Source organism: Planococcus citri, chromosome 5 (assembly GCF_950023065.1).
Source record: "Planococcus citri chromosome 5, ihPlaCitr1.1, whole genome shotgun sequence".
Taxonomy (NCBI): domain Eukaryota; kingdom Metazoa; phylum Arthropoda; class Insecta; order Hemiptera; family Pseudococcidae; genus Planococcus; species Planococcus citri.
In genome coordinates, this window is record NC_088681.1 from 30960466 (window position 1) to 30987046 (window position 26581).

General features: G+C 31.8%; 2 protein-coding genes across 4 annotated transcripts in view; one reads left to right on the plus strand and one right to left on the minus strand.

The window, feature by feature from the left end:
- Nup62 (Nucleoporin 62kD) overlaps positions 1–26581 on the plus strand; it is a 52905-nt gene that overhangs the window by 16291 nt on the left and 10033 nt on the right. The window lies entirely within an intron of this gene.
- On the minus strand, positions 8592–26141 carry NKCC (sodium potassium chloride cotransporter). 3 transcript variants are annotated; one of them, XM_065365535.1, is made up of 19 exons: positions 25933–26141; positions 18141–18408; positions 17746–18016; positions 14785–15041; positions 14587–14701; positions 14365–14504; positions 14086–14280; positions 13764–13995; positions 13562–13683; positions 13340–13475; positions 10849–11060; positions 10513–10754; positions 10255–10430; positions 10056–10182; positions 9875–9981; positions 9568–9682; positions 9347–9486; positions 9152–9263; positions 8592–9072 (listed from the first exon to the last, which is right to left on the minus strand). In XM_065365535.1, exons 2-19 carry the CDS (start codon positions 18378–18380, stop codon positions 8937–8939), a joined length of 3075 nt encoding a protein of 1024 aa, XP_065221607.1. In that variant the 5' UTR covers positions 18381–18408; positions 25933–26141; the 3' UTR covers positions 8592–8936. The 3 variants fall into 3 exon arrangements, with proteins under 3 accessions (XP_065221607.1, XP_065221605.1, XP_065221606.1); XM_065365533.1 differs by lacking the exon at positions 25933–26141 and adding an exon at positions 24640–24796; XM_065365534.1 differs by lacking the exon at positions 25933–26141 and adding an exon at positions 24644–24793.

The following is a 26581-nucleotide window of genomic DNA, read 5'->3' on the forward strand; positions in this document are numbered from 1 at the left end:
TCATAAATGGTTGGAATGATTTAGGTACTCGTATACATATGTGTGAAATCCAGGCTGGTGATAATTTTTTAATGGATAAATTTTCTTGTACTATCTTCGTGAAATTGATTTAATTAGAATAGAAATGTGAATGAAAGGTGGCATTGGTGAGTTATGCGTGGCAGATCTATTGAATTATTTTTCAAAAATCTGAAAGTTTTGTAAACAGTTCATTTTCGAGAGGCTGTACTCAACTTTGGAAGCTGAAAATTCGATTCTACTCTAAATTCGATGTTTTCAATCGATTAGGGCAGTTTAATCGCGAAACTAATGGTAAAAAGTTGACATGCCTATGTATTTTTTTCAATTTTTTAAAAATATGGAATGAATTTCAGCCACCGAAGTTGATTACGTGAATCAGCTAATTCCAAAGGAAGGGCTTTTTGACAATTTTTGGCAAAAAGCGAGATTTTTGAACAATTTTTGAAAAAAGGAAAACTTTTTGGAACTTTTTGCAAAAAAACGACAATATTTATAAATTTTGTTAAAAAGCGATTATTTTTTACAATTTTTGGCAAAAAGCAAAACTTTTATAATTTTAGCAAAAAGGACTTTTTGAGAACTATTGACAAAGAAGCGATACTTTTTGGCAATTTCTGGCAAAAACACGATGCTTTTGGATAATTTTTTTTAAAAAAGGGAAAATTTTTCGAAATTTTGCTAAAAATTAAAAATGTTTTCAAAAAGCCAAAATTTGACAATTTTGGAAAAAATCAGCAATTTTTGGAATTATTGGCAAAGAAGTACGTAACATTTTTTAATTAATTTATTTTTTCGAAAAGTGAGACTTTTTTTTGCATTTTTTAGGCAAGTAAAAGAAAAAAAAATCGTCCTCGTAATTTTTAGTTACAAAGCGAGACCTTTCAAATTATGGTACTAAAAAGATCATTTTTGTCATAAAGCAAAACTGACAATTTCAGCAAAAACAGTCTTTTTGGCAGTAATTATTATTGGCAAAAGGGTAGGTAGGTACCTACGTATTTTTACATAATATTTGTTGAAAATGGGAGATTTTTAGCGAGAAACGAGACTATGTTCGGCAATTTTGACAACGAGTAGGATTTTTTGTACTTTTAGCAGAAAGTGAGACTTTGACCATTTTAGCAAAAGGCGCAGAGCTTTGTAACTGCTGAGAGAGGATTTTTGAATTTTCGAGTTTGAGAAAAATTGACGTAGAAAGGATTCAAATGCAATTAAGTTGATTTGCAAACTCGGATATATCCTCTTTGAAACCTTTTCGATCAATTCGAGCTCCATTTTTCAAAATTATTTTAAGGCTACGCAGAATTTAGTCTAAATTTTCCAACTTTTTTTTTGGTAATGGATACTAATGGCCATTAAATAAATATACAGACCTCATCATGTCGAATAATCCCTCTCAGCCGAAAATTTTCACCGCCAATTCTTGAACTACTGCATCATCAACGCTAATCAATCGTCGCTATAAAATTAAATCTCAATAACTAAAAAAATTATCAATACAATGTAAAGAGATTTCAAATTCCTGGTACAGGACGATAAATCCTAATTATCGTATATAGAATGGCATTGGTGCCCTAAATTGAAATTTAACACTTTATTAGATGCCTGTATGTATAATGATTCTAGCACATGTTACAAATTACCAACGAATTGATATCAAGAATTAAAAGTAAGCAACACTCTTCTCGAATACGTCTAATTATTATTGTATAGCCTTGTACACATAGTATGTACTTGAAATTGCTGTAAAAATAATTTTCGTATATGATTACAATGTACAAAGGTTACGATTCGTATACTCTCATTATACTCTATGTACATCCTCCAGCTAGCGAAATGAAAAATTTTACGTATAGCACGTAGGTATGTACCTACATAATAATTTTTACTGCTAATGTTTCGTAGCTCGAAGCGATCGAATTTTAAAGGGATGATAATACGCGTATTTTTAGATAATATTTTTGACATATTTCGCCTTATTTAGAGTTCACATTTGTTCGAATCTTTTTGTTAAAATACATTATCATCGTGTGGATATTCTTACATTCATACGACCAGTTTGTTTACAATGCAATAGGTACCTGGCATTAGGTACAGTATAATTATTTCCATAATTCATCATTCGAGTTGACAGACGTAAAATTGTGTGTATTTTAAAAGCATATAGTCAACGTAGCCTAGAATGACAACGGCATCGTGAAAAAGTTTTTTTTCTTTCTCGTATCGAAACCCCTTTATGTACTCATGATTTTTTAAATACAGGTAATTAACCTTTTTTTAAAGTGTCGAAGGTCATCTCGCAGGTATCGATTTTAGCGTTAGTTATGTAATATTTTTTTTCACCAATCATTGTGATGCATTATTAATACAAAATTATCTATCAGCTGCAGGATAATTGGCGATTTAATGCGTATAAATGATTAAAATGAATAATTTATACTTTGTACATACAACTATGTACTTACTATTATAAATTTTACCACGAGATTTTCAAACCAATGTTTGATTTTTTTTCCAAATGCAATTCGTTTTAATTGTTATTTTATCACGCTGTGCTCCTAAGCAGATTGTAAAAATATGTATTAAGTCATAATACGGCTTATGAAAATTAAACATCATAAATACCTATTAAAAATTACTATGTAAATAGGAAATACATAGTTATTCGGAATTTCATCTTATCGTGGCGCTCCATTAAAAATTTTCTGATTATGGTAATAATATGTACGATCTTATGGTAAGTACATATATTTCGGGTACCTAGTCGTAAATCTGTTGTCATTATAAAGCTTGACATGACTTACACGGTGATTACAAGTTCACACGCTTTGCATCCATATGGTGGATTGGTGCGTATAGCGAGATCGTGTTTATTTTAAACTCATAAGTGATGCAATATTCTCGCACAGACGTACTCGTATTAAATAGTACACTCGTTACAAAGTTGCGTTTAATGTTCATGCAAACCGAGAGTACGAGTACATTATGATGGAGAATTATTACGCTTAAATTATTAAACGCATACAATATCCAAAAACAGCTGTTGCAGGAGTTCGAGTGCATTTCATTACGAGTGCATGTTGCATATGAGACTTAATTGAAAGGAACGAGTTCATTTAATCGATTTTATGCGGAATTCGAGGATAAGATTACGAATATGTTTTGAAAATCAACTCAATTTTGTAAGACATTCCTGGTACCATAAAGTATTATCAAAATTTCATTTTTTTTTTTCATTTTTTTAATAGAAATTGAGTACCTATTTGTTATTCAAAAAAATAACTTTTGAATTGAACCGAAATCCAGGAATTTTGAAATAACATCCTCAGGACGATCAGAAGGATGACCAATTATAAGCACAGACCAAAGTTATAAGCACCAAAGTTCATAATTTTTTAACCTTTCCAAAGCAATTTGAAATTCTTGGAGAAAATTAGAATACATTTGGAGGCTCCAGAATAGCTCAAAAAAGAATTTATCTATGTTGAGAGGTTTAAAATATAAAAATAATTATACAAAAATTAAAAATTTGCCATGATAGCAATTTTTAAAAATTTTAAAACTCTCAAAACATGCTCTTTTAATTTAGTTTGGTTTCGCAGAAATCGAAAAAAGTCACTTCAAATACCTCTTTGTTGGATTTTCTTCAAAAAAAAAAAAGAAAGATTTTTTCGTTCTAGAAACATCGAGAAAAATTCCAAATTTCACAAAAACTCAGCATCTTGAACACAGTGAATTACACACAAGTGGTGGAGAAATTTTATGCTCTACACAAATTTGCTCTTCGCTGATTTTTCGCAAAACCTATGGTTTCTCAAAAAATATTAGTTTCAAGAATGAAAATTTTAGAATTACGTACTCAGCACCAAAACTTTCCATTGCCCAACTTTTTGTTTCAGTTCAAATTAAATTTTTTTTGAATACCTATTGATGAATAATATTTTCCTTAAAAACCTTGGGGAGGCGAGGGTTTGATTCTCTTCTGGAGATTTTTTTTCTAGTCGATATAATTTCTTTTTTCTTTTAAAGTAGGTAGATAGATGTGAAAAATTCGGGAGATTTTCAACTTCATTTTTGGTAACATTTTGTGAAAATTTCAACATTCAAAAACCTGCTAGAGGCTCCAGAACTGCTCAAAATGGTTTGCAACTATTTCCAATCAATTTGAATAGTCTAGAATAAATTACGTACAAAATTTCAGCTTTCTAGCTCAACTTGGTGAAAATTTCGATTTTTTTTTTCATTTTTTAAATTTCTATGATTTTTAAAAATTCAACAAAAATTGAAAGTTTTATAATTTTGAGTGTGTATTTCAATCTAGCGGTGTCTGGCTGAAATAAGAGACCAGTGGTAGCAATAATAAATTACTACAATATCTTACAATGAAAACTGAAACAAAGTAAAGTTCTGGATATTCACATTTTGAGTAAAATGAGCCCCATATGTTAGGAAATATTTTTACATATTTTGAGAGTAAAGGCATATTTTAAAATCCTCCCCCCTCCCCCAGGAATCGATATTGTGACCATTTTAAATACGATATAAAGCCTCCAGGAGAAGTTAGTTTTTCTTCAGCACATTTATTAAAATTGTCAAAGTCTCGCTTTATTTTGCCAAAAATTGATTTTTTGTCAGTAATTGCAAAAATTCTCACTTTGTTCTTAAGAATTGCCAAAAAGTTGAAGAATTGGAAGCTGCATTTGCTTACTTACTAAGCATAATTTCTGAGTTTATGTAATATTCCGAAGATCATTGGAAGAATGCTGGGGGAAGGGAGGAAGAACAAATTTTTTTCCAACGCTGCACAGGACAATAAATACTAAACGATTGAAAGACAAAGATGGCGTATTTTAAAGAAAATCGATGAAAACGAAACAGTCGAGTTTAAATAAGTATTTTTCTCCAGGATTCCGCAGAAAATTGCTCGAAGTTACGTCTAAACCCTAAATCCCCCCCGTCCCCCGTAATCGATTGCGATCATTTTAAATACGATCTGGAGCCTCCAGCAGATGTTAGTTTTTCTCCAGCACGTCAGTAATTGCAAAAATTCTCACTTTGTTCCTAAAAATTGCCAAAAGGTTTCGCTTTTTTATCAGAAAGTTTCAAAATAGTTCAAATTTTTAAAATAAAAAAAAACCAGACAACATTTTTTGATTTTTAATGCTATATTTTTTGTGTGTGATTTTTTCTACTTTAAAATGTTTTCCTTACGTTAAATCACTTTTTTTGGTTACTTTTTCGAGCTTTTTTTACTACTAAAGTTGCGTACTGTTTTCTGGAAAAAATTGAGCTACCTACAAGCCCTGTTTTTAGTATTAAAATAAAAAAATAGGCAATATTAGAATTTTTTTAAATTTCCTGACAATCGAAAAATATGAAATTTAGCGTCAAAAATGTGGCCTGATGATGTATTTTTTATTTTTTTAATTTTTTTGTTCAGACTCCAACTTATGAAAATTTAATTCATCAATGTTACCTACAAGTGAGTATTTTTTTTGCAGGCAAATGCGGAGCAATGGAGTATCATATTTTTAATCGCTGCGGTTGTATTATTTTTGATAGCTCAAGAAAGTAGGTAGATGTGCACTAGATAGGTACCTTTTGTTTTGGTTAGGTATACAGTAGACTCCCGATTATCCGCCCTAATTGGGGCTGAAGGTCTGGCGGATAACGAAAATGGCGGATAATCCAAAATAATGTTTTCAGGGAAATTCGTTTTGTTTGGGTGAAATTTTTTAAAAAACTTTCCAGCTAAAAAACGAAAAAAACATGATTTTTTGGAAAAAATTTGAGAAAATGAGCAGAAATAAGAAAAATTTGCATTGAAACGAGTAAAAAGATTAAAATATGCTGAAATATGCACTAAAAACAGCCAAAATATGCAAATATGTGTACATCCGCCCTCAGTAGGTCGGATAACCCGGAGGGAAGGGCGGATGAAATTGGGTCGGATAAGCCGAAGGGCGGATAATCGAATGGCGGATAATCGGGAGTCTACTGTACACATAAGTGAAATATACTGAAAAATTTATTAAGTGTTCATCATTTCATACTCTTTTTATTTTCAAAATGCTACTGCTCTTTTATTTCGATGTAAAAAAAATGAAAGTCAAAACGTTATCGCAAGTTTGTTTCAATTTTCAAATTAGTTTTACATATTATTTAAATGAAACATGTTGTATAATATGTACAATGTAAAAATAATCTATTGTTTTCATTTCATTTCATGGGTACCTATTATAGACAGTACAGTTTCAGATTAAGATAATGAAATTTATTCTCAAAAACAACCTGGAATAGCCCATCGAAACAGTATTTGAATTTTTGTGATTGAAATTCTCTTCCTTTTGATACGTTGAGCATACATTTATTATTTGCAATTGGAACATTATTTGGCAGTCTGTGTGATGTTTCATAAATTCAACTGATTCAATAATAACAAATAACCTGCTGTAGTTGTGATGATCTGCAGATAAATAAGAGAATAAATTGCTTATTTTCTTATGAATACATGTCGTAGGAAAAAATCCCAAAACGATGAATAAATCTTACTGAAATTATCATATTCAAATCCATAGAAAATAGTCCGCACGCTTCGAATTTTATGGTTAAGAAATGTATTTGTTTTTTCAATAGGTCGAGCTGAAAATTAAAAATAAAAATGACATTTTTTCATAAAAAAGTTCTGTTTGAAACACATTTTTCAAAAAAAAAGAAAAAAACAAATTACTTGATCATTTGTGTCTTTTTTTGTGTTAAAATCCAACTCTTTAACAGAACGTTTCAATTCTATTTCCTTGGGAAAAAAAAAACATAAAATACCCAAGTGAAAAAAAAACCAAAACAAATATTTTCAAATTGAAATTAAATTACCTCATTCTTGAGCATCTGAAAACTGTAAAAGAGTAAAAAAATCTTGACAAAATTCACACTGGCCAATACCACATTGAATATCTTTCCTTTACTAATCCAACAATACAAATAGTAAGCAAATGAAAATCGCTCCCTCATGGTAAGCATAAAATTGACCAATCCATAAGCCGAGTTCAAATTATCCATAGCTTTGTAAAGGATTAAATGTTCTCTCCTGTAATTTTCCAAAGATCCTCCAACTCGTAAGACTGATTTCTTCCTAATGAAATACCGCCTATCAAATCCATTCTGCGAAATAAAAAGTTTTATTTTAGTATTAGAAATACCTAACCGTCGTCGTCTAGGTATCTATTGATGCTGTTAAATGTTTACTTCAAATTCCATAATGATTTTGATATTTTCTCTGATATCGAGGAAAGCATTTCTCATGTAATACAACAAAAAACACATTTGTACTTCAAGCAGACCCATTATAAACCTTTCTAAAAAAAATAAAAAGCTAAAAATATCGCGATCTATGATCGGATTTATCAGATTGAAAAACGTCCACATGACGAATACGATGGTGAAGAAGGAAAAAGGATATAACGTGTGATTTTTCGATTCTTCGTTGATACGAATTAAACAAGTGTTGATTCCGAACTGGATACGAGTCTTGTTGTAAAATGGAACAAATACGTAGACTGCACAATTAACGTGTGTGATGAATTGAACGATGATGGCGAAATACTTTTCGTTGCTGAATTTCTCCTGATGAAGACAAGTATAGGCAATTTCATTAACTTGAGATGATCTTCGAATACGTGATTCAAAAAAAATTGAAAGATTGCGATGTAGAGTGAATTGATTAACAACTTTTTTGAAATTATTTTGAAATTGGGTGGAGCTTAGCAGAAAATCATACGAAATACTTAGCCTCAATAAGATCTAGTGAAAATTTGAATTATTCGAGTTGAAATTGAAATGCACTCAACCCCTCGAAAAAAATTGAGCAAAAAAACAGTTATTAACGAATAAATACATAATTTTTCAAAAAGGTCGAAATGTGTGTTTTTAAAAATATTTTCATTTTCCTCTTTTTCTGATTTAAAAAAAAAAAAACTTTTTAATTTTTAAAATTTTTAAATTTAATTTCTATTGAAAAAAGTAGCCTTCACATCCTACCAATGAAGCTCAATTTTTTCCCTATCGTGCATTTTGAGCTCATTTTACAACAATTTTCCACCGGATTCGGTCAAATTAACCCATTGAAGTTCTAAAATAGTTTATAAAAAATTTATAATTTGAAAAAGTAATTTTTAAATCTGGAGTACTTCGTAAAAAGATGATTTTGATCTCCCCTAGATTGAAATTTCTAATTGAAATGAGAATACTTACGTCACTCTTTGATAAAATTAAACCTGCAATGTTCGAGCACGTCAATAAAATGGGTAAAAAAATGTAGAAAATTCCGTTACTTTTAACCAAATCATTTTTTCTTGATAATCGAAAAGGAAATGTACCGGTTAACTTGGTTAATATAAAAATAACTCTGATAAAGACAGGTAAACGGTCGCATACATTCCTTTTCGAAACGAAATTGAAAAACATAGCTATAATGCTACTGGAACAACTCGATGTAGAAAAAAGTACCTATTAATGAACAGGTAATGGAAACTAAATGAACGTGTCAAAAATTAAAATAGGTAACTACACACTTATCAAAAAAATGGCATTCTTTTATTATGGTTATACATCGAGAATTCGAGAACTTTATAATACGTTTCTTAATTTCAATAAGGTAACCATACAATATTTACGTGTTATAAAAAACTAAGTACTAGGTATATTGGTAGAGGTACAAATAAAACGATAAGTAATAATTTAAAAGGCTAAAATGCAATTTTACAATGAGACAAATTGAAAGTATACTTACACAAAGAATAAACAAATAAATTAATACATTTACAGTCTTATTGGTTAAGAAAGGTGATGTTCGATAAATAACGCGTGGCAAGTACTTACATATACATACATATTTTTAAAAAATGAAAAAAAGGGGTCTACGAATAAAAGGTCAATACTGAAGTTTGATTTCCACGTACGAGTAAAAATGGTGGCATATCACAAGTCAATACTTCCAACCACGATAAATACACTGGAGCAGATACTACACCTTTACGGGGCATTGGCAATGACCTGAAATATTTTCAAAATTTATTATTAGCAAACCCATCAGGGACATTCTATCTACTCGTACAACTTGAAAGAAACTTACATGACAACTAAATCAGAATTTTTCGAATACTGAAGGAGTAACTCTTTTAATCTCAATTGTCTATTTGTTTTATCCTCCAAACGTTTAAGTTCTTCATCTGTTACAAAGGCACCTGTTTAATAAAAATGCACATTTTATTAACTCGATTACAGTGAAAAAACTTGATTGGAAATTCAATGCGAAAAAATTCCATACTTGACTTCGAATCCTGTCTGTATGGTTTGAGTAATTCGTCGAATAATTGTCTAGTCTCTCGACCTTGTGGCTTCTCGACGTCGGTCAACATTTGAAGACTCGCGTAATTGATACGAAATTTGCCCAATAAATCAGCCATACTGAAAAATACATTTTTAAATTACCGTTCGGTTCTTTTTTTTCTCCTCGAGCGAAAAATTTTCGTGAAAGTATCAACTTACTTTTTTTCTTCAGCTTGTATTTGACTTTTATCATTAGTTAACGTGAATATACGTAAAGAGCTATTCGACCAAATGGTTCTCGTATTCAAGATATAAGGAAGTAGCATCGTTAATCCTGCAATAAATTTTCCATCCGTGATTAAATATTGATTGACACGTGTAAAAATACCCGATAAATAATCCTATCAGTTTATGAAATAAATCGTACGGATCAAACCCACGAATATTAAAGTAATTAAGAAAATCTGCTATTTTTTTTCTTCGCCAATTCAAGGCCTCTTAGGCTCTTAAAGCTAAAATTATTCACCTCCGTCGTCGTACAACCACCAAACGTCGATAACGCCGTTTTTCAATTTTCTACTAAATATAGACATTTGTTTTGAGATTTCGTTCGCGGTTTGGAATTCAGAATACCTGCAAAAAAAATTCCTGTTGTTTAAATTGATCAAAAACATCGGACGATTTAAATAATTGAAAAATTGATCTACTTTTTCAAAACATTTTCGTCGAAGTCTTTTCTAATTGGTAACTTCGCAACAGCAGCTTTTTGCTCTGGAGCTATACTTCGACGTAAAGGAGAAGGACTTTCTTTGGGCATTGTGCCACATCGCATGCCTAAGATTTGAAAAACAATATCAAAAATGCATTCAAATGACCCCTTATAAAATACCACCGTGCACAACTTACTATTCGCCATATTAATTTCCGTTAAATTAAATTCGGCAGAACCACGACTGGAATTTGCATTATCTTCAACAAAGGCCGAATTGACGGCACCGTTGGTGAAATTGGGAGGTCTAGGAGTCTCTAAACTTCCAGGCATTCGTAAAATAGCCACAGCTAATCGATTATCAAAAGCATTACTGCAAAATAAAGGATTTTTCATTACAGCGATGCAACAATTGGTTAATTTATGGTGAAAAATTTTGGGGAAAATCGACTTACTGTAAGACATTGAAATACGTTTGCATTCCCTCTACCCCGCACGCCATCCAATTCGTTTTGTATCCCATCATCGCGATATTTGGGCACAGTTTTCCAATACCACAGCATTGCATAATTGCTTTGGTACCGTCTTCGAATTTCATTCCATCGACGATGGTGAAGAATGCTTTTATTTTTCTTTTATTCAGATATAACATTGTCTCTTGGAGAACAGCTCGTCTCCTTTTGTATGATAATTTTTCCTGAAAATGAAAAATAGACGAATGTACTTATGTAAAAAAAGCTCAAAGTATCTTCGAATTTGAAAAAAGTGAGAGATAAATTTTTAAAACTTACAGAGACGAGATTAGCACAAATTAGCAAAGCACTATTTTTCGTTATTAAATTAGCTAAATCTAATAACGGTGGTCTAGTACTCGGTGGGCCTGACAGCAACAAAATATGAGGCTGGTAATTTTTCACGTGTTCATCTACGTTGATCAGTCTATACGAGGAAGCTAATGTAGATTTGTATAATTGAGCTTGCGTCGACGAACCCCAATTCACATCTATTCAAAAAAAAAAAAATCGTGAAATCAGATCATTTTTTATTTTTCAAAGGGAAAGGGAGAAAATGAAAATTTACCTATAGGATTATTTTTGAATATTTTCAAATGCTACGGAGAAATATTGCGATAAACATTTTGGAAATTTTTCCAGTAGGTGCACACAAAAAATTGTGTGTGATTTTTTTTTAATGCGAGAAGTTCTGAGAGGCTCATAGTAGATGAGAAGATTTCCGCCCCCTCCTCTCCAATCTTACGGAATATCCATAGCTTCGAAATCTGATATGTATTCCGATTCTTCACCCTCCTCTCAACCCTTTCAGAAAAACTTTCTTCCTTTCAAATAGTTGGCTGGTTGCTGACTTAAATTTAATTTGAATATTATTATGGGTTGAAATGTAATTTGTATAATGAGCAATAATTTTGGTTTTATTTTATTGCTATGATTTCGAGAAGTTTTGGTGTGTTTTCAAATTGATAAATCATCAGTTTTATTACAAGAATTTCTTCCTTGTGCCCTTTTTTACAGACTAAAGTAAAAATTATTGTTCACAGTACTTTTCAAAGCACATTTGAGATCCACATCCACTTGAATGATGATCACTCGTCTTCCCCGAAAATGAAGCTTAAATTTTTGCAGGCGATCCAGACGAGATTTTTCACTGTAATTAAGTACTAAAAAAAAAATCCGAACCCAATTTTTTTGAATCGAAAATACCTACCTATTTTATTTTTTTCTTATTTTTGACAGAAAAATCGATTTTTTGAGCTAACAAAAAGGTTCTAGAAAAAAATGAATATGTACAAGGAAAATTATAGAGCATGAAATTTCCTTTCAAATAAGTTTAGTTGCATTTTTCATTTTTTTTTTTTTTGATTCGAGATATTATTGTTTCAGGTTCAAAAATTCTACTTTCATCTTCGTAAATATCTCGAAAACAAAGCTTCTTGAAGAAAAAACTGATCGGACTCTACTGATAGGATATTTCAAAATCTGTTTTTTTGTCGTAAAAAATGTGTTTTTTCATTTTAATTTTAAAGAGTAAACATGGGTACAACAATCGATTTTCTGAGCTAACAATGGGTTAAGTATGCAAAAAAAAAAAAAAAAAAAAAAACGATAGAAAGTGAAATGGAAAAGCATGGAATTTCCATTGGTAGAGTCCAATTACATTTTTTCTAAAAAGCTTAATTATCGAGACATTTTTGTTTCGATTTTAAAGATAATTTTCCTAGGAAAAAAGTAATCAGATTCTAACAGTTAAAAAATTGTACAGTATATAATTTTCATCTACGTTTTTTTTGTGGAATTTTTTGTTAGTACCAGAAATTAATTTTTCGTGGAAAATCGGTTTTTATGAAAAAAGGGGTCGATTTTTGGGCTATAAAAAAGCCCTACAAAAAATGAATTGAAGTAAAATTGAGCATAAATGATGAAATTCTCTACCAGCGAATTTGAACCTATTTCTTTGCGAAGCTTGGTTTTTGATATATTTTTGCCACAAGTTTGAAAATTTCAGAAACTGATCGAACTCGACTGGTATAGACAATTTTGCGACTTGTGATTTTGTTTCTATTCATTTTCTTGCAGGGCATGGGTTGGGTCGTCTCAAAAATACATTTTTTTTAAAAAAAATAATCCTTAATTATTTTATATTTAAAAAAAAAAAAATGAAAATTGATACAAAAATGAATGATTTTTGAACGAAATGGATTCCAAGAAAAATAATTAATTGCCTGCGAATAAAGTTGTTGGCCTTGAAATTTCCTACGTGCTGAGTTCAATAAATTTCTTCGCTTAAAAAAAGTTTTACTTCTAAACCCACTACAGCAAAAATATCTCAAAAACCAAGCTTCTTCAAAAAAAACCTAACTCACCTATACTATTATTTTTGCAGGATGCTTGGTTGACTAAGTCAGAAAATAGATTAAGGAAAACATTTTAAATGGGATTGAAATCTTACTTTATTTTTAAAAATATTGTCCTTGATTTTTTTTTGCATTTTTTATGCTATTTTATTCAAAGTATTTCGTGTGCAGGGGGGGGGGGTAGGAAGAGTTGTATAACTTGTCTAGATTCTTATAATGCTGGTAAAAAAATACTGATAAATTGCCTGACTTTTCATTAAATTTTCCAGGTTTGCTAAATTTTCTGATTTTTTCAAGTTCTTATGAGAAGTAAGGATGAAATACTCGTATGAGGAGAATTCCAAACGCTATGATAAATTTTTCATTTCTCTATAGCATAAAATAATGGAGGAAAAATCCTTAAAAATTCATACCTGGCTGCCTGTACACTACTATCAGGTATAAGGTGAAAAATACGAAGAAGGTCAGGATTGAAGTTTCCCAGTCGATGAAAAACATGATTGCCACACATAGCAGACTCGAGAATAAACTCAGCCATTTATTATAACACTGAAAACCATTGAAAAAAAAAGAATAAAATTATCAGCCACGATTTTAAACAATTACCTAACTTGAAAAATGAGAAAATTTCTTACTTTAAAGGTAGGTCTCCATCCAAGAGGCTCGACTAGGGCAGCGTGGAAAGTACAGAAATTAATTAACGCATACGAGGCGAGGTAGAAATTCGATATTAGAGGTGCGATGGCGTTAATTTTTGCTGCGAACAAAAAAAAATCGTATTAAATACTCGTTGATCGCCTTTCAAACTATTCCGTTGTTTGAAATTAATACGCTTACCAATAAGAACAAACGCCGATGATAAGAAAAATGTTAAAACGTATCCTCTAAACGGCTCTCTATTCGGACCGTATTCCTTGGCGAAATACTCTAATCCGGGATAAATATGATCATCTCCTAAAGCTTTAATAAGACGAGGTACGGTAAGTAAGTTGGTCAAAGCAGTACTCAAGGTTGCGGCGAAACATCCGATGTAGATCAAAATACTCCATACGGACATGATTTGCATTATCTAGAAATAGATTTTCCAACGTTAAGAAAATTCCCATCGCTTAAATACATAAATTTTAAATCGCCTTAAGGCTTAAAATACTATACCTACCGAATAATCATTTTGTAGACCATTTGGGCAAGTGCGATTGGCACAATCTAAAAAGCTTCCCGAAGCAACGTCGGTAGCATTACCAGTAGAATCTCGAACAGCAGCTGCTCCAGCTCCGAGTACAACCAAGATGTAGGAAATCATGGAAATCAACAAAGATAACAAGGTTCCTTTGGGGATCGCGCTGCTGGGATCCTGTAACACGCGGATACCTACAGTTAAAACATTTAGAAGATGCGATAAACTGAAGCGAATGACGCGTATGTTCTCCATGGTCACCTTCAAGTCACCGGAGATGTTTGCTCCAGCTTGAATACCGGTCACTGAGGGGAAAAAGATGGCGAAAATTGAGAAAAAATTGTGCAACGTTCCATCTACAACTCGGTAATCCGGGTTCCAATTTTCTTTGATTAATTCCACTAGGATCAAAAGAATACATTATTATTTTAGAAAACGTTGACTCGCATAGAGAATAAAATGACAGAATAAGTGGTTACTCACGCGAAAATCCTGTAAATCCTTGCGCTTTTTTTTGATCAGAATCCGGGCCCATTCCGACACCCACGAAGAAATCCACCATCGCTATGGTTATAAAAGCGATCAAAAAATTCTGAGCCTGGATCAGGATCAAATCATTACAAACTGCCTACCATAAATATATGGACAGCTATTTATTCCAAATGCGAATTCTCTACTCACTTTGGATTCCCATTCGATACCAATGGCGCAAATCAATATCATAACCAATATGGCAATAATACCGACCAAACGAATCGAATCGGTTTCATCAGCCAATACCTTGGTATTGTAGCTTTGCCACAAAAGGTCATTGAACGACTCGCAAAATCCGATCGTGTTCAACGAGGCAGACACAGCATTAGCGAAAGCCAACACTATACCAACGGAGGCGCCAAATTCAGGACCCAATGAACGAGAAATAATGAAATAGATTCCTCCTGTAAGCGTAAGCGAATATCGTTATCGTGAGCTAATTAATTGAGCGTAAGAAATTTTTTTACCAATGTAAACAAAATCATAAAAATCGCGTATCACATTTTGATAAATTTTATAACTTGTAATTTTGTAGTAATGAGGACTTGACACCTATCACAGTTTATGTCAACATGTCTCTAAACGTGTATTTGGCATTTTTCGGGTTGGCGACGTTGACGTTGATCGCGAAGTCGGAAAATGATAGTATATCAATTGGTTCTTGTTATCATCACCCTGACATTATAATATTGAAGAAGAATTTTAGTTTTTAAACATTTTTCAAGGTGGATTTTTTCCAATAGACATGAAGAACGCTTTTCTGTGTTTGAATTTTGAAACCCTTTTCAGTCTTCAAATGTTTTGGGCGAAGATGCTATAATTAATTAATGTGGTCTTATTTTTTCGATTCACATCCTCCCCACAAAATGAATGAATTTTTTTTGGGGGGGGGGGATTTATCAGTGCAATGAAGAAAAACTAGTGGTACAGAAGTGAGGTCAAATCAAAAAAATTAGTTCATATTCGTGTTTAACACTTTTGGAAACATAATTTTTTTAGAATTTTACTATAGTAGTGAGGTTTCTGAGAGGAAGGGGGAGGGGTGCGTAGAAAGGGCCAGCTCGAAAAAAATAGCATGATTTCGACATTTTGTTTTCAATGTTGATCTTAAATCGAAGGAAAGAAGCCCTTTTTCATTGAGAAACTCCATTTTGACCTAGAACTATTTTAAAATAGCACCAAAATGAATTGAGAGCTGCGATATTGAACTTCTGAAAGAAATTTCATAGACCTGGAAAACACGTCTTGATACGATTTTGAATATTGTAGTTACAAAATGGCATCGCCCCCCCCCCCCGGCACCATTTATGTGAAAGTCATGTGATATATCGAATGTTATATTTTTGAAGGTGGTGAACACGAATATGATTTTATTTCTTTATTTTTTCGATCCAGTCCTACCTTTCGAACTTACACTCTCCAATTTAAACAAAACCTGAAACCCCTGTAACCAAAATTTCAAGCCTAAATTCATTTAAAATTTTTAGAAACATAAAAAAATTCAAATTTTTCATGAGATTAAGCTTTTTTGAGCAAAATGAATCGATGTGAAAAATTCCTTCAATCCAACTTCTTCACATTGACAATTTCTAATTTTGAGTCATTCTGGAGCTTCTAACAATTTTTTTACTGTTTTTCAAAAATTTCGAACCGCTGTGAAAGGGTTTAAAATGAACTTTAGTCCCTATAACAGCTATAGTCGTTGTTCATTAGGCATCTTTTCGACCATTTTAGGTGGTTATCGCAAGATTCCATGAATGTAAGTTCTAGGTGAATTTTTGACCAATTTGTAAATTCCAGAAAAGTGAGAAAAATCATATTTTCAATGCACAATCAGCATTAACCAAAATATAAAGCATTCCACAGCATTTTAAAATTTCTCGAAAAAATCAAAAAATTTCTGGAGGCTCCAGAATGTCTCAAAATTAGTTATTGTTAATGTGTAAGAGTTGACTAGTAGAAATTGTTCAAATTTGGTTTACTTTGTTCAAAAAATTTTATTTTTATTAAAAAGTTTAAAAATCGTTTTTAAAATAGCTTTTCTTGAATTTTTTAAATTTTCAAAAAATTGTCAAAAAAGCAAAAGTCAACTTTGGCATTTGTAATTTGGGTTATGGTCGAGATTTCAGCCTTCAGGACATTCTCTTTCCATCTACATAGCTTGGTTTTATTCAAATCGGAGAGTGAGAGTTCAAAAAGTTTTCTCGTCAGATTATTTTTTACTACAAATTTGCTTCGTGGCTTGACAAAATAATCATCATGATTTTTCTCCAATCTCTCCATGGGGCAGAAACTGGGATCCGTAATTTTCAGTATCCCCTCCTCCGTTTATCAATTTTAGTATAGGTAAATGAAAGCTGAGGAGATAACAAAGGTTTGGATTTTTAAAAAATGAATCAAAATTCGAACTCAACACCTTCCACCTCAAATCGGCAATGCCACACAACATTTTTATAATTTTTTAAACTTTTTTCGAAATAGAGGGGCTAGATGAAGGATCGTTCTATCGGAAATTAGTACATAGATAATTATTGAGACTCAGCTTACTCGAAAATCCCACAAACCATATCGCATACGATCGTCGATCATTTTCAATTGGTTGGAATTTTGACCATAATTAATGACTTGAGTGTGTGGGGGGGAGGGTTCAAGGAGGTTGGATCATAAAAATGAGTCAACCTTCGAATCACGTCATCGAATTTGTAACAATTGATTCGTTACTATTGATTTTTCAATTTTTTCTTGAATTTTGATCAAAACTTGAGGCATTTGGGCTTCCTCAGGAGTGTTGATATTTCATTTTAAAAGTTGAGAAAATACTACTTGTACTTACATTAAAAAAATCTACGAGGAATTTTTCAAATTTCCAAATGGTGGCTTACAACTTTTGTGCTCATCATTAAAAGTATAGCCAGTTTCGAGACATGAAAGCCATCAAAGTTCGAAGAAATTTTTTAAAAAATTTGATTGTCAGAATCAAATAATTAGAACCAGATTTTATTTATATGGTTAGAGTTGACATAGAATATGCCTTTTTATCATCCCCCGCCAAAAAAAAAAAACAAAAAAAAAGCCAAACGAATTAAAATTCTAAAACGCATACCGTACCTCCTTTAACTTCGCCGTTGGTACTAAGTGCTGACAAAGATAACGTGGTCAGGCCGCAGACGCCGGTAGATATTAAAATAATTACGGTTGCTTGAAAGATACCAGATTGGGCAACGATCCAAGGCATCCTCAAGAATAACATAACACCCCATATATTCAAAAGACATGGTATCAAAACTCCTTGAATCCATCCTAATTTAAACAAAGTATGTCCTCCCGCCTCGGCTCCTTTCTCGTTTTCGGGAATCTCTTCGAAATTTGAGCAGAAATTCTGTAATGACGGAAAGCATCGGCATAATGATAGATAAAATAAATTAAATTAAACCTGTTGCGCAGTATTCGAGAAATGAAAATCGAAAAAAAACTCGTAAAAAAATGTGTGTAAAAAAACCTACTTTATCGATATTATAATCTCCGTGCAATTCTCCCAATGATGGCCTTTTTATGTGCGTGTTATCTTTATAATTAGTCATGCGAGGATAAGCTTCGGAGGTGAGGTTGCAAATGGTCCCATCATTGAGTATCGTGCTATTTGACCCATATGAGACAGCTTTTCCCGTAAGGGTTACTTTGTAAGCATCTTCGCCATTACCAACAACCGCAACATCCGATAAATTCGCGTTGTTCTCGTCCATGTCGAAGTATCCGTCCCTCTGCTGCAGTCTAAAAGTAGAAACGTAAGAAGGTATTAATTAACGGGGATTTTTCTCGGATATTTTCATACATCAGAAATACTATACGAGCATGCGATTTATTCAAGGTTATTATATGCTAAATACGCGAATTTCAATTTAATTCATGGAAGTGGTTTTCCTATAAGTATACCTCCTCGGGTTAGGTTTTGAAAAAAAATGAGCTTTGAAACGAGCATTTTTGAAACCTATAATATAAACTTCAATTTTTCTAACATCTAGACAAGACGTGTACGTTGATAGGTTACGTTACTGGAATATAATGAATGAGAAGGTACAATCGAAATTTAGGTCAGGGTTACTACAGCTACTCTAGACGGTTTATATAGATCATCTTGAAACGAATACCTACTACCTGAACTACTTGGTGCTTTTGAAGAGAACTCATGGGGTATCAAATCAACAGTGAAAATTCTAGTTCGTAAAATTAAAGGCTATAGAAATTTTTTAATGAAAATTGAAAAGGTAATTCGCAGCTTTAAAAAAATGGATCCCAAAAGTTTGCTATTTTCATTGGAAATAAATCTTATAAATGGTAGAAAAATTAAACAGGTGGACTAATAGATACCGAAGTTGTAGCTGTCAAGTGCCTTATCAAATTTCTGGCTATTTTGAGATATCCTCCTCCCCCCTCTCCCACCACAAAAAAACACGAAAACCTTGTTTGGTTATTAATATTGAAAGTAAGCTGCAAAAACATTTGAAAACTTGAAATATGACTTGGAAAAAAAGCATTTCACAAAACTTCAGCAACTCGATCAATTTTTAAAAAAATATTTTCTCAAGAAATTGAGTCAAAAATACGTTTTTGATTAATCGAGGTACGTAATATTCTACCTTAAAATGTCAAAGGAAATGAAAATATGATCAAAAAACCTATCGACAAATTTTTAACTGGCGAATTGAATTTTTAAAATTTTTATTTTTCCCAAAATCAACTCGGAAATTACTATTTTGAAAACTTCAAAATTTTACAGAACCTCAGTTTGAGTTTAAACTCATGAAATGAAATTTTTAGTTTTTTACCATGAAAAAAACCGACTCTCAACTCCCAATATAACCTCATAAAAAGTTCCTTTTTCAGTCGCAAATATTTCTTATCTCGATTCAAATAAACAACTTATTTTGATACCACGTTATTTCATAATTTACGAATTAAAGAAAAAATTAAGTTTTTAAAAATTGCCTATTATTCGGTATTTAAGAAGATTTGGAAACGATTATAATTAAGATAATAACTTCAAATCTCATAGGTCTACGTGTTTTGTTAAATTTCGCTAATGAAACCGGTTTCGGCGAAATTTCAAACAGGTGTAATTGGCGTGAAGGTGACAATGTAATCGCAATTCTCAACGCTGTAAAAAAATGTGAATTTTCGAGCTAAATCGTAAAACTTGCAGTCAAGTACCTCAAAGTATTTAGTGACGTCGATGCGTGTGTAGAGATATGTGTAACTCTATTATTTTTTTTGAATGTTTCCTATACTTAATGATAGGTTATTTGCTTTTATATTATCACAGATATGTGTCAAAAAATCAGAATACGATGTATGAAAATGCGGTTAAGAATGCTTTTAATTATTTTAAATGTGGGTTAGATCTACTACGAATTGGTACCTATGTATTTTTCCCTCTCGAACACGATTACATGGTTTGATAAGTTTTTTAAGGTAATGGTGAAGAGTTGTACTTAACAATTGAAAGTCACTGTGGTCTTGTTCTTCAGAGCGGAAGAAAAGAATTTTGTGTTTAGAAAATTAGAGAATACGTTTTGCATCAAATATCAATTTTTAATGCAGTCTTTTGAACTTATATAGGGTAAGGTACGTCATACTTTTAAACGATTTGAAAATACAAAAAATAAAATGAAAATTTGTAATCAAATATTTCAAGTAAGTAACTAAAGTGGTTTCCAGGAGTCCCTAACTCACTCAAAAAATTGAAATATTTTTAATTACTTAGATAAGAAAAATGTGACTCTAAATTGAAATTTAATTTCTTCTGATGAAGGGTGAGTCGTTTCATTTTTCCAAAGCTCCTAGTGATGATGAATTACCTCTATTGAATCATTTCTCAAAAATTCTATTCTGTCGGAAGTGATTCATTGTAAATCAGAGTTGAATTCTTTGAAACCGCAATTCATTTTGCAAACTAAGACTGCAAATTTTAGATTTTATTTTTTTTATCCCTATTTTAACAAAATTTAACGATTAAGACCGTTTTACCTAAATTTCAACGGAACTGAAACTATTTTTACCATCGTCCATTCTCTACCGCCTCTCATTAAAACAAAAAAAAAAATGAAAAAATGTCGTCTTGAGTTTGCTATTCTCTGAAAAAGTAGAAGTGAACGTGTTAATCACTACTTTTTCAAACTCCAAAGTATAAGAGATTTAAGCTTAAAGAATACGCGGGTTCTCAAAATTGCTAATGGTCATATCCTGTTCTTTTTTTATTTACCTTGGAAAATACCTATGCGTATTATACCTCTTCACACACTAAATATAATGTAAGTATTATTCGATATGAAATAATATAATACGAAAAAATTTTGTATCGAAGGTCAGCTAGTGTTTTAGATGTTATCATGAAATTTCATCCGATTGAGAGATGTAGTTGTAGATAAACGATGGATTTTTTCTGTCCCTTTACATTATATCAATTTATAGGTAGGTATAGAGGTACTAGGTATACTAGTACAGGTATAGATAGAGATATACATCATTCATTAACTGTTCTTTTTTGTTCATCTGCATTGACTGGAATTTTGAGCGAAAATAGGTACACATTTTTAAACAAGTTCAGATTATAAGTTTCTCACTCATCCTCCCAGAAATGTTCAAATTGATGCAGAATTGCACAAGAACTGATCCTTTATTTATAACTTAAACAGTTCTTTTTTTTATCAAATTGTATCGTTGAAAAAAAATGATAGATTTTCCCATGAATTTTGACAATTTACCTAATTTTTGTATTTTGTTTATGCAATGGTACGTATTAATAGGTACTTAGTAACTATGCACTTCTTGATTTATTGCTGGTCATTCATTTCTCGAGTTCTTCCAGAAATTTGGGCCGGGGCAAATTTTCCTGTCCTCTTTGTCTCTTCACCTCTCTGGTAACTTGAATATCGAAGTTACCAAGATCTGGTGATTTCTGTAGATTTTAATTTAAATATTCAAAATCTAAGATCCGGTTTGTTTGAAATATTTTCAGGAAACGAAAAACGATCAGCAGTTTTAAAAATTATTCGACATTTTAACTTTAAACCTAGTCTTCTAGAAATCTATGTAATTTAAATAGGTAGGTACTATTTTACGAGCTTCTTGCAATTTTGGTACCTACCTAATATTTAATTTTTGACATACTTTCCATTCCCCCTATGAAACTTTCTTCTTCAATTTCTCCAGTGTACAGTTGGCTTGCCCATCTATCATTCCCCGGGGGCATCTTCTAACTAGACTATCAGTCTATCAGACACCCTTTAGAGTAAGTAATTTTTGATGACGAATTCAATTCCGAAATTATTAGATATCTAATTTAACCTAACGTAACCTAATCTGGCCATTTCATAGACTTCAATACCTAACATACGTGTTTGTAAATCCATTTATAAATTACTTCAATGATTTGTGATTTTCTGCCTAAACATTATTTTTCTTTTTACGTAAAGAATGGACTCATTAAACCGAGACTTTTAAATACCTGCCTAATGTTATGTTAAGTGGGTCCAAAGATGAGAATGTGATTGCTTTTTTCAAAATTATTCGAACAATTGAAGGATAACCAATTAACCATTGATCGCTAAACTTTCTTTCATACCTAATTTATTTGTAAACATAATAATGAATCGTTCGTTTGCAACAAAAATTCGTGAACGAGACCAGGGCAGATCAAATTAAAGAGGTATTTTTATTTTTTTTTAATATTTATTTTGTTGATTTTTTTTTGCAATTTTGATCATAGGGGGTTATAATATTTATTGTTGCGTACCTATGTTGAAAACAAATTTTAAAAATTCATTCGTTCGTTCCTTTTCGTCTCATAGGAAAGACCGGTTTAAAAATTGGATCTACGTCTGAAACATACTTATTTTTCTATTGAAATAGATAAAATATAGTGGGGGAGGGCAAAAAATAAATTTCAACGTTTTTCAAACTTGATTATTTTAGCACCACTAGGCCTACCTACGTGCTGACAGATGATGTAGATGTGGTTGTGATTTTTTCCTCCTATTCAATGAGGAGGAAGGTTCGAAAATTCGAAAATTGGATTCTCTAGGTATAACTTTCTCTTTGTGGAACCAAAAATTGTAAAATTTTGAACTTGAAATTAAAATTAGTTGTAATTCAGAAAAACAATGAAATACAAAAAACATTTCTCAACATTTTTAGAACTTTATTACAGCACTACAATTTACTTGCTAAAAGATAATGTATGTAGTTGTGATTAGGTTTTTTTTAGGGAGAGTAGGATTTGAAAATCACAAAAATTGGATATTTGGAGTATATTTCTTTCTCTCTGGAACCAAAAAAGTTGAAATTTTGGACTTGCGGAATTGAAACACGAGTAAATACATAAGTATATGTAAAATGTACATGTACCTACCTAGTACCTACCTATACTATTTAGTAAAAAAATAAAACATTTCTCAACATCTTTCAAACTTCATTTTAGCACCTCTTCCTCATAAAAGTTTTTTAGGGTCAAAGGTGTAGAAAATTCAATTTACAATCGTTTACTTGCCATTGTTTTTTTTTTTCAAAGAGAATTTATTTTCGAGATATTTGCAAAAAAAACCTGCAAATTCTACCGAAATTTGAAAAGAAATGATCGGAATTTTTTAAAGTATGAATCAACTTTACGTATCTGACCTCGAAAACTCAAGTTCAGTTATTTTCAATTATAGTAGGTAATAAGTATCGAATTTTGTTCCTTTTTTCACATTTTTATAAAATTCAACAGCACTTGTAACATTTCCTCCGAGTTTTCGTAGCACAAATTTTTATACATTTCCCCAAATAGTCTCATCTTGGAAAAAATGTTCCTACTTTTTCAAAATTCAATAACATGATAAAAAATCAAGCAATTGAGTTGAAGATTTAGGAGATTGTGATTAAAACACAAGGGTACCTATCTGTGTCGAAAGTTTTAAAAATGTTCCTGTTATGAATGACTTAGGCTATGGGAAAAACTACGAACATTTCTACAAATAGTTCCCTTCCCTTTGTAAATTTTTGATCATCTTGATAGTTGATCAAGATTATTCTTGACCCCAAACTGCGAAAGTATTAAAATTATTTTTCAAAACTCAATAATTTTTTATTGACCCCCCCCCTTTTCTAAATTCAACCAGACTACTCATTTTACATCATGATTTTTTTTCAAAAATCTTCGTTTGCCTTCAATTTTCAAGTTAGTCAAAAGCAAAAATTAATTTAATCAAATCTGCTCGCTTTTCGGTATACCCCTCTCCCTCAATCTAAAATTCATTTCAACTGATTTCCTTCAAACTATATGTGCCTCTTCAGTTTATAAGCTAGACATTTTAATCTGATCTCTCTTTTCTCACTAGACATTCCGTGTCGAAATATCCATTTTTCCAAACAACTTAGTTATCATTTTCACTCCATATCAGAAATTTTTTTGGTAAACCCTGAACTTAGGTAATTATCTCTCAAGCGAGTAGGTAAAATTATCATGGCTTGTCCTTAGCATTGGGATAGTTTATGATGGCGTTAATAACTCGTTCACATTTTACAAGCTCTTTAGTTTTAACGTTCAAATATTTAACTTGGCAATGGGTAAAGTATATACAATCACAAAGTACATATAGGTATCTACATCTACAGTATATGATATCTACGCAATGTGTATTGTTTTACAAACACGTACATTCGTACAAACTTATTCGATACCTACACGTAACACAAAATAAAAAAAATTCTTATACCGCAAAATTGAATTCCAATTCCTACAATTTCCATTAGGTATTTTCAATTTGAAAAAACAAATAACGTGTAGGTGTATAAATTCATTGTTATGTAGGCTTGCATAGTATGTATGTATTACATCTTACGAAATTTGTTTACACAATTTTTTCATCCTAAAAAAGTCTAAATCGTTCGTATCTTTATACGTCATGATGAAACAAGATGAAACATTCAAAATGGTAAACTTTTGACAAAAATAAATGCAAATACCTACGAAAAACAGCAGATGGGATGGTTCTGAGCCATAGACCGAGATCATTATTTTCTCTGCTAACCATCAGGTAATTTGAAAACGTTCAATTATAACGAAAAAAGCACCGAATATGAACAAACTAAGTAGAAGAAGTATACCGGTAGCGTAATAAATGAAACTGAGACTGACTCGATTCATCGATTATTACACCGAGAATTGATAAGCTATTCAAATCACATTAAGTAAGAAAATACGTACCTAGACCTACGTAATACTTGCAAGCATTCATTTGTTGTGCTATACCTTCAAATACGATACGGTTAAACACCATGTTACGTAGGTATTGATAACAAAAAGCACGAGTACCTAACCTAAGTTGGAGCGTATTGATTACCTTCTATTTACAAATTCCCTTTTTTTTTCAAACGATAATAAAACAAAAATACCTTACCCACGTGTGTGAAAGTTTTCCTTCTACCCATTTAAAAGAAAAATCAAATAAACAAATACCTGAGTAGTACTTACGATCTATGTGCATTATTTAGAATATATTAATACGAGAGTTCAATGTTTTTAGAATACATTTTCATTAGGAAGATGACATTGCTTCGAGACACGCTGCTCAAAGAACCAGTTCAAACTGGATAAAACTGACTCTGTGACCAACCAGTTTATTATTTTAGCGCGTTTATTATTCATTACAAAAATCAATAAGTATGGAGTAATTTTTGCCAGCTTTCTAATCGGTTATTACTTCCATGCGATCGTGTACCATATTTCCAAAGCACAAACTCATATATCACCGGAGAAAAAAAAATCTCCGAGTTACTCACTGGGCATCGCGATAATGGTTCAATGAACCTAATCGATGAACTGAACGGTAAAAGAAAATTCCAAAATAGCGAAAAATGGCGCGTAAACGTTTGAAATTTGTAATCACTGCATGTGATGTGTAGGTTTGGTTAGTACACGTGGATGAAATGCAAATTTTAAAACTGCAATTCTTTTTGAGAACCGATTGCAAGAGTGGAGATATGCCGAGATGCGCGCGCAAATACTCGTGGGTCTGATATAGTGTACAGGTTGAAATGTGTAGAATTTATTGTAAAACCAGCTCTATTGTCGTTTGAAATAGGTGATCATTAAAATTAATAGTTGCTCGACAGCTGAATACACCTGTCAGGTAAATTATTCGCGTGCTCGATACATTGTTATTTTAGCTTTGACACGGTACGTTATAATTAAATTTTAAAAAACATTTAAAAGCGTTAAAAAAATTGGCTGAAAAAATGCAGATAAAAAATACCAACCTTTTGGATAGTTGTAAGTTAAATTTTTATTTTATATTTGTCTGAACATGTTCGTAGCACGATTCTCGATTTCGAATTTTTTTTTCTTACTATACGTAACTACATAAACTTATTATCTACGAACGAGTCGAGTACTCGAGTGAAACTTAAGGGTGTAGTCGATCAAATGTATCCTCGCGAAAATAACCATCGCGTTTAAATGCGACGATCTTTCAGAGGCTCTCAACTATATAGTTCGGTACCTGTCCGCTAGGGCGGCGTGAGCGATGTAAGTATTCGAAGAATGGTTAATTCGATGGTGCAAATTCCAATGTGAAGTAAAATCATCCCAGCGAGGAATCCCCGCATAGCCCCGCCTTCTGAGGTGGATTTTTCTGCAAAAAAAATTTCTCAGAAGAGAATTTTACGTCATAGTTGATGACTGTATACGTTGTACTGGGACTTTGATGATTTGATGTAATGTAATATACTCGTATATTGAAGAACAAGTAACTAATCAAGTTTTACATTGGGTGCCTACCTAGCTGCATGTGTTACCTATTTGCAGAAAAGTAGTCAAGGCAGGTGAGGGCTTTATGGACTGGAATGAGTGATAGAGTGGTAGGGTACCTAATAAGAAATTCGTGCAGAAGTAGAAAAAACCTGGTCG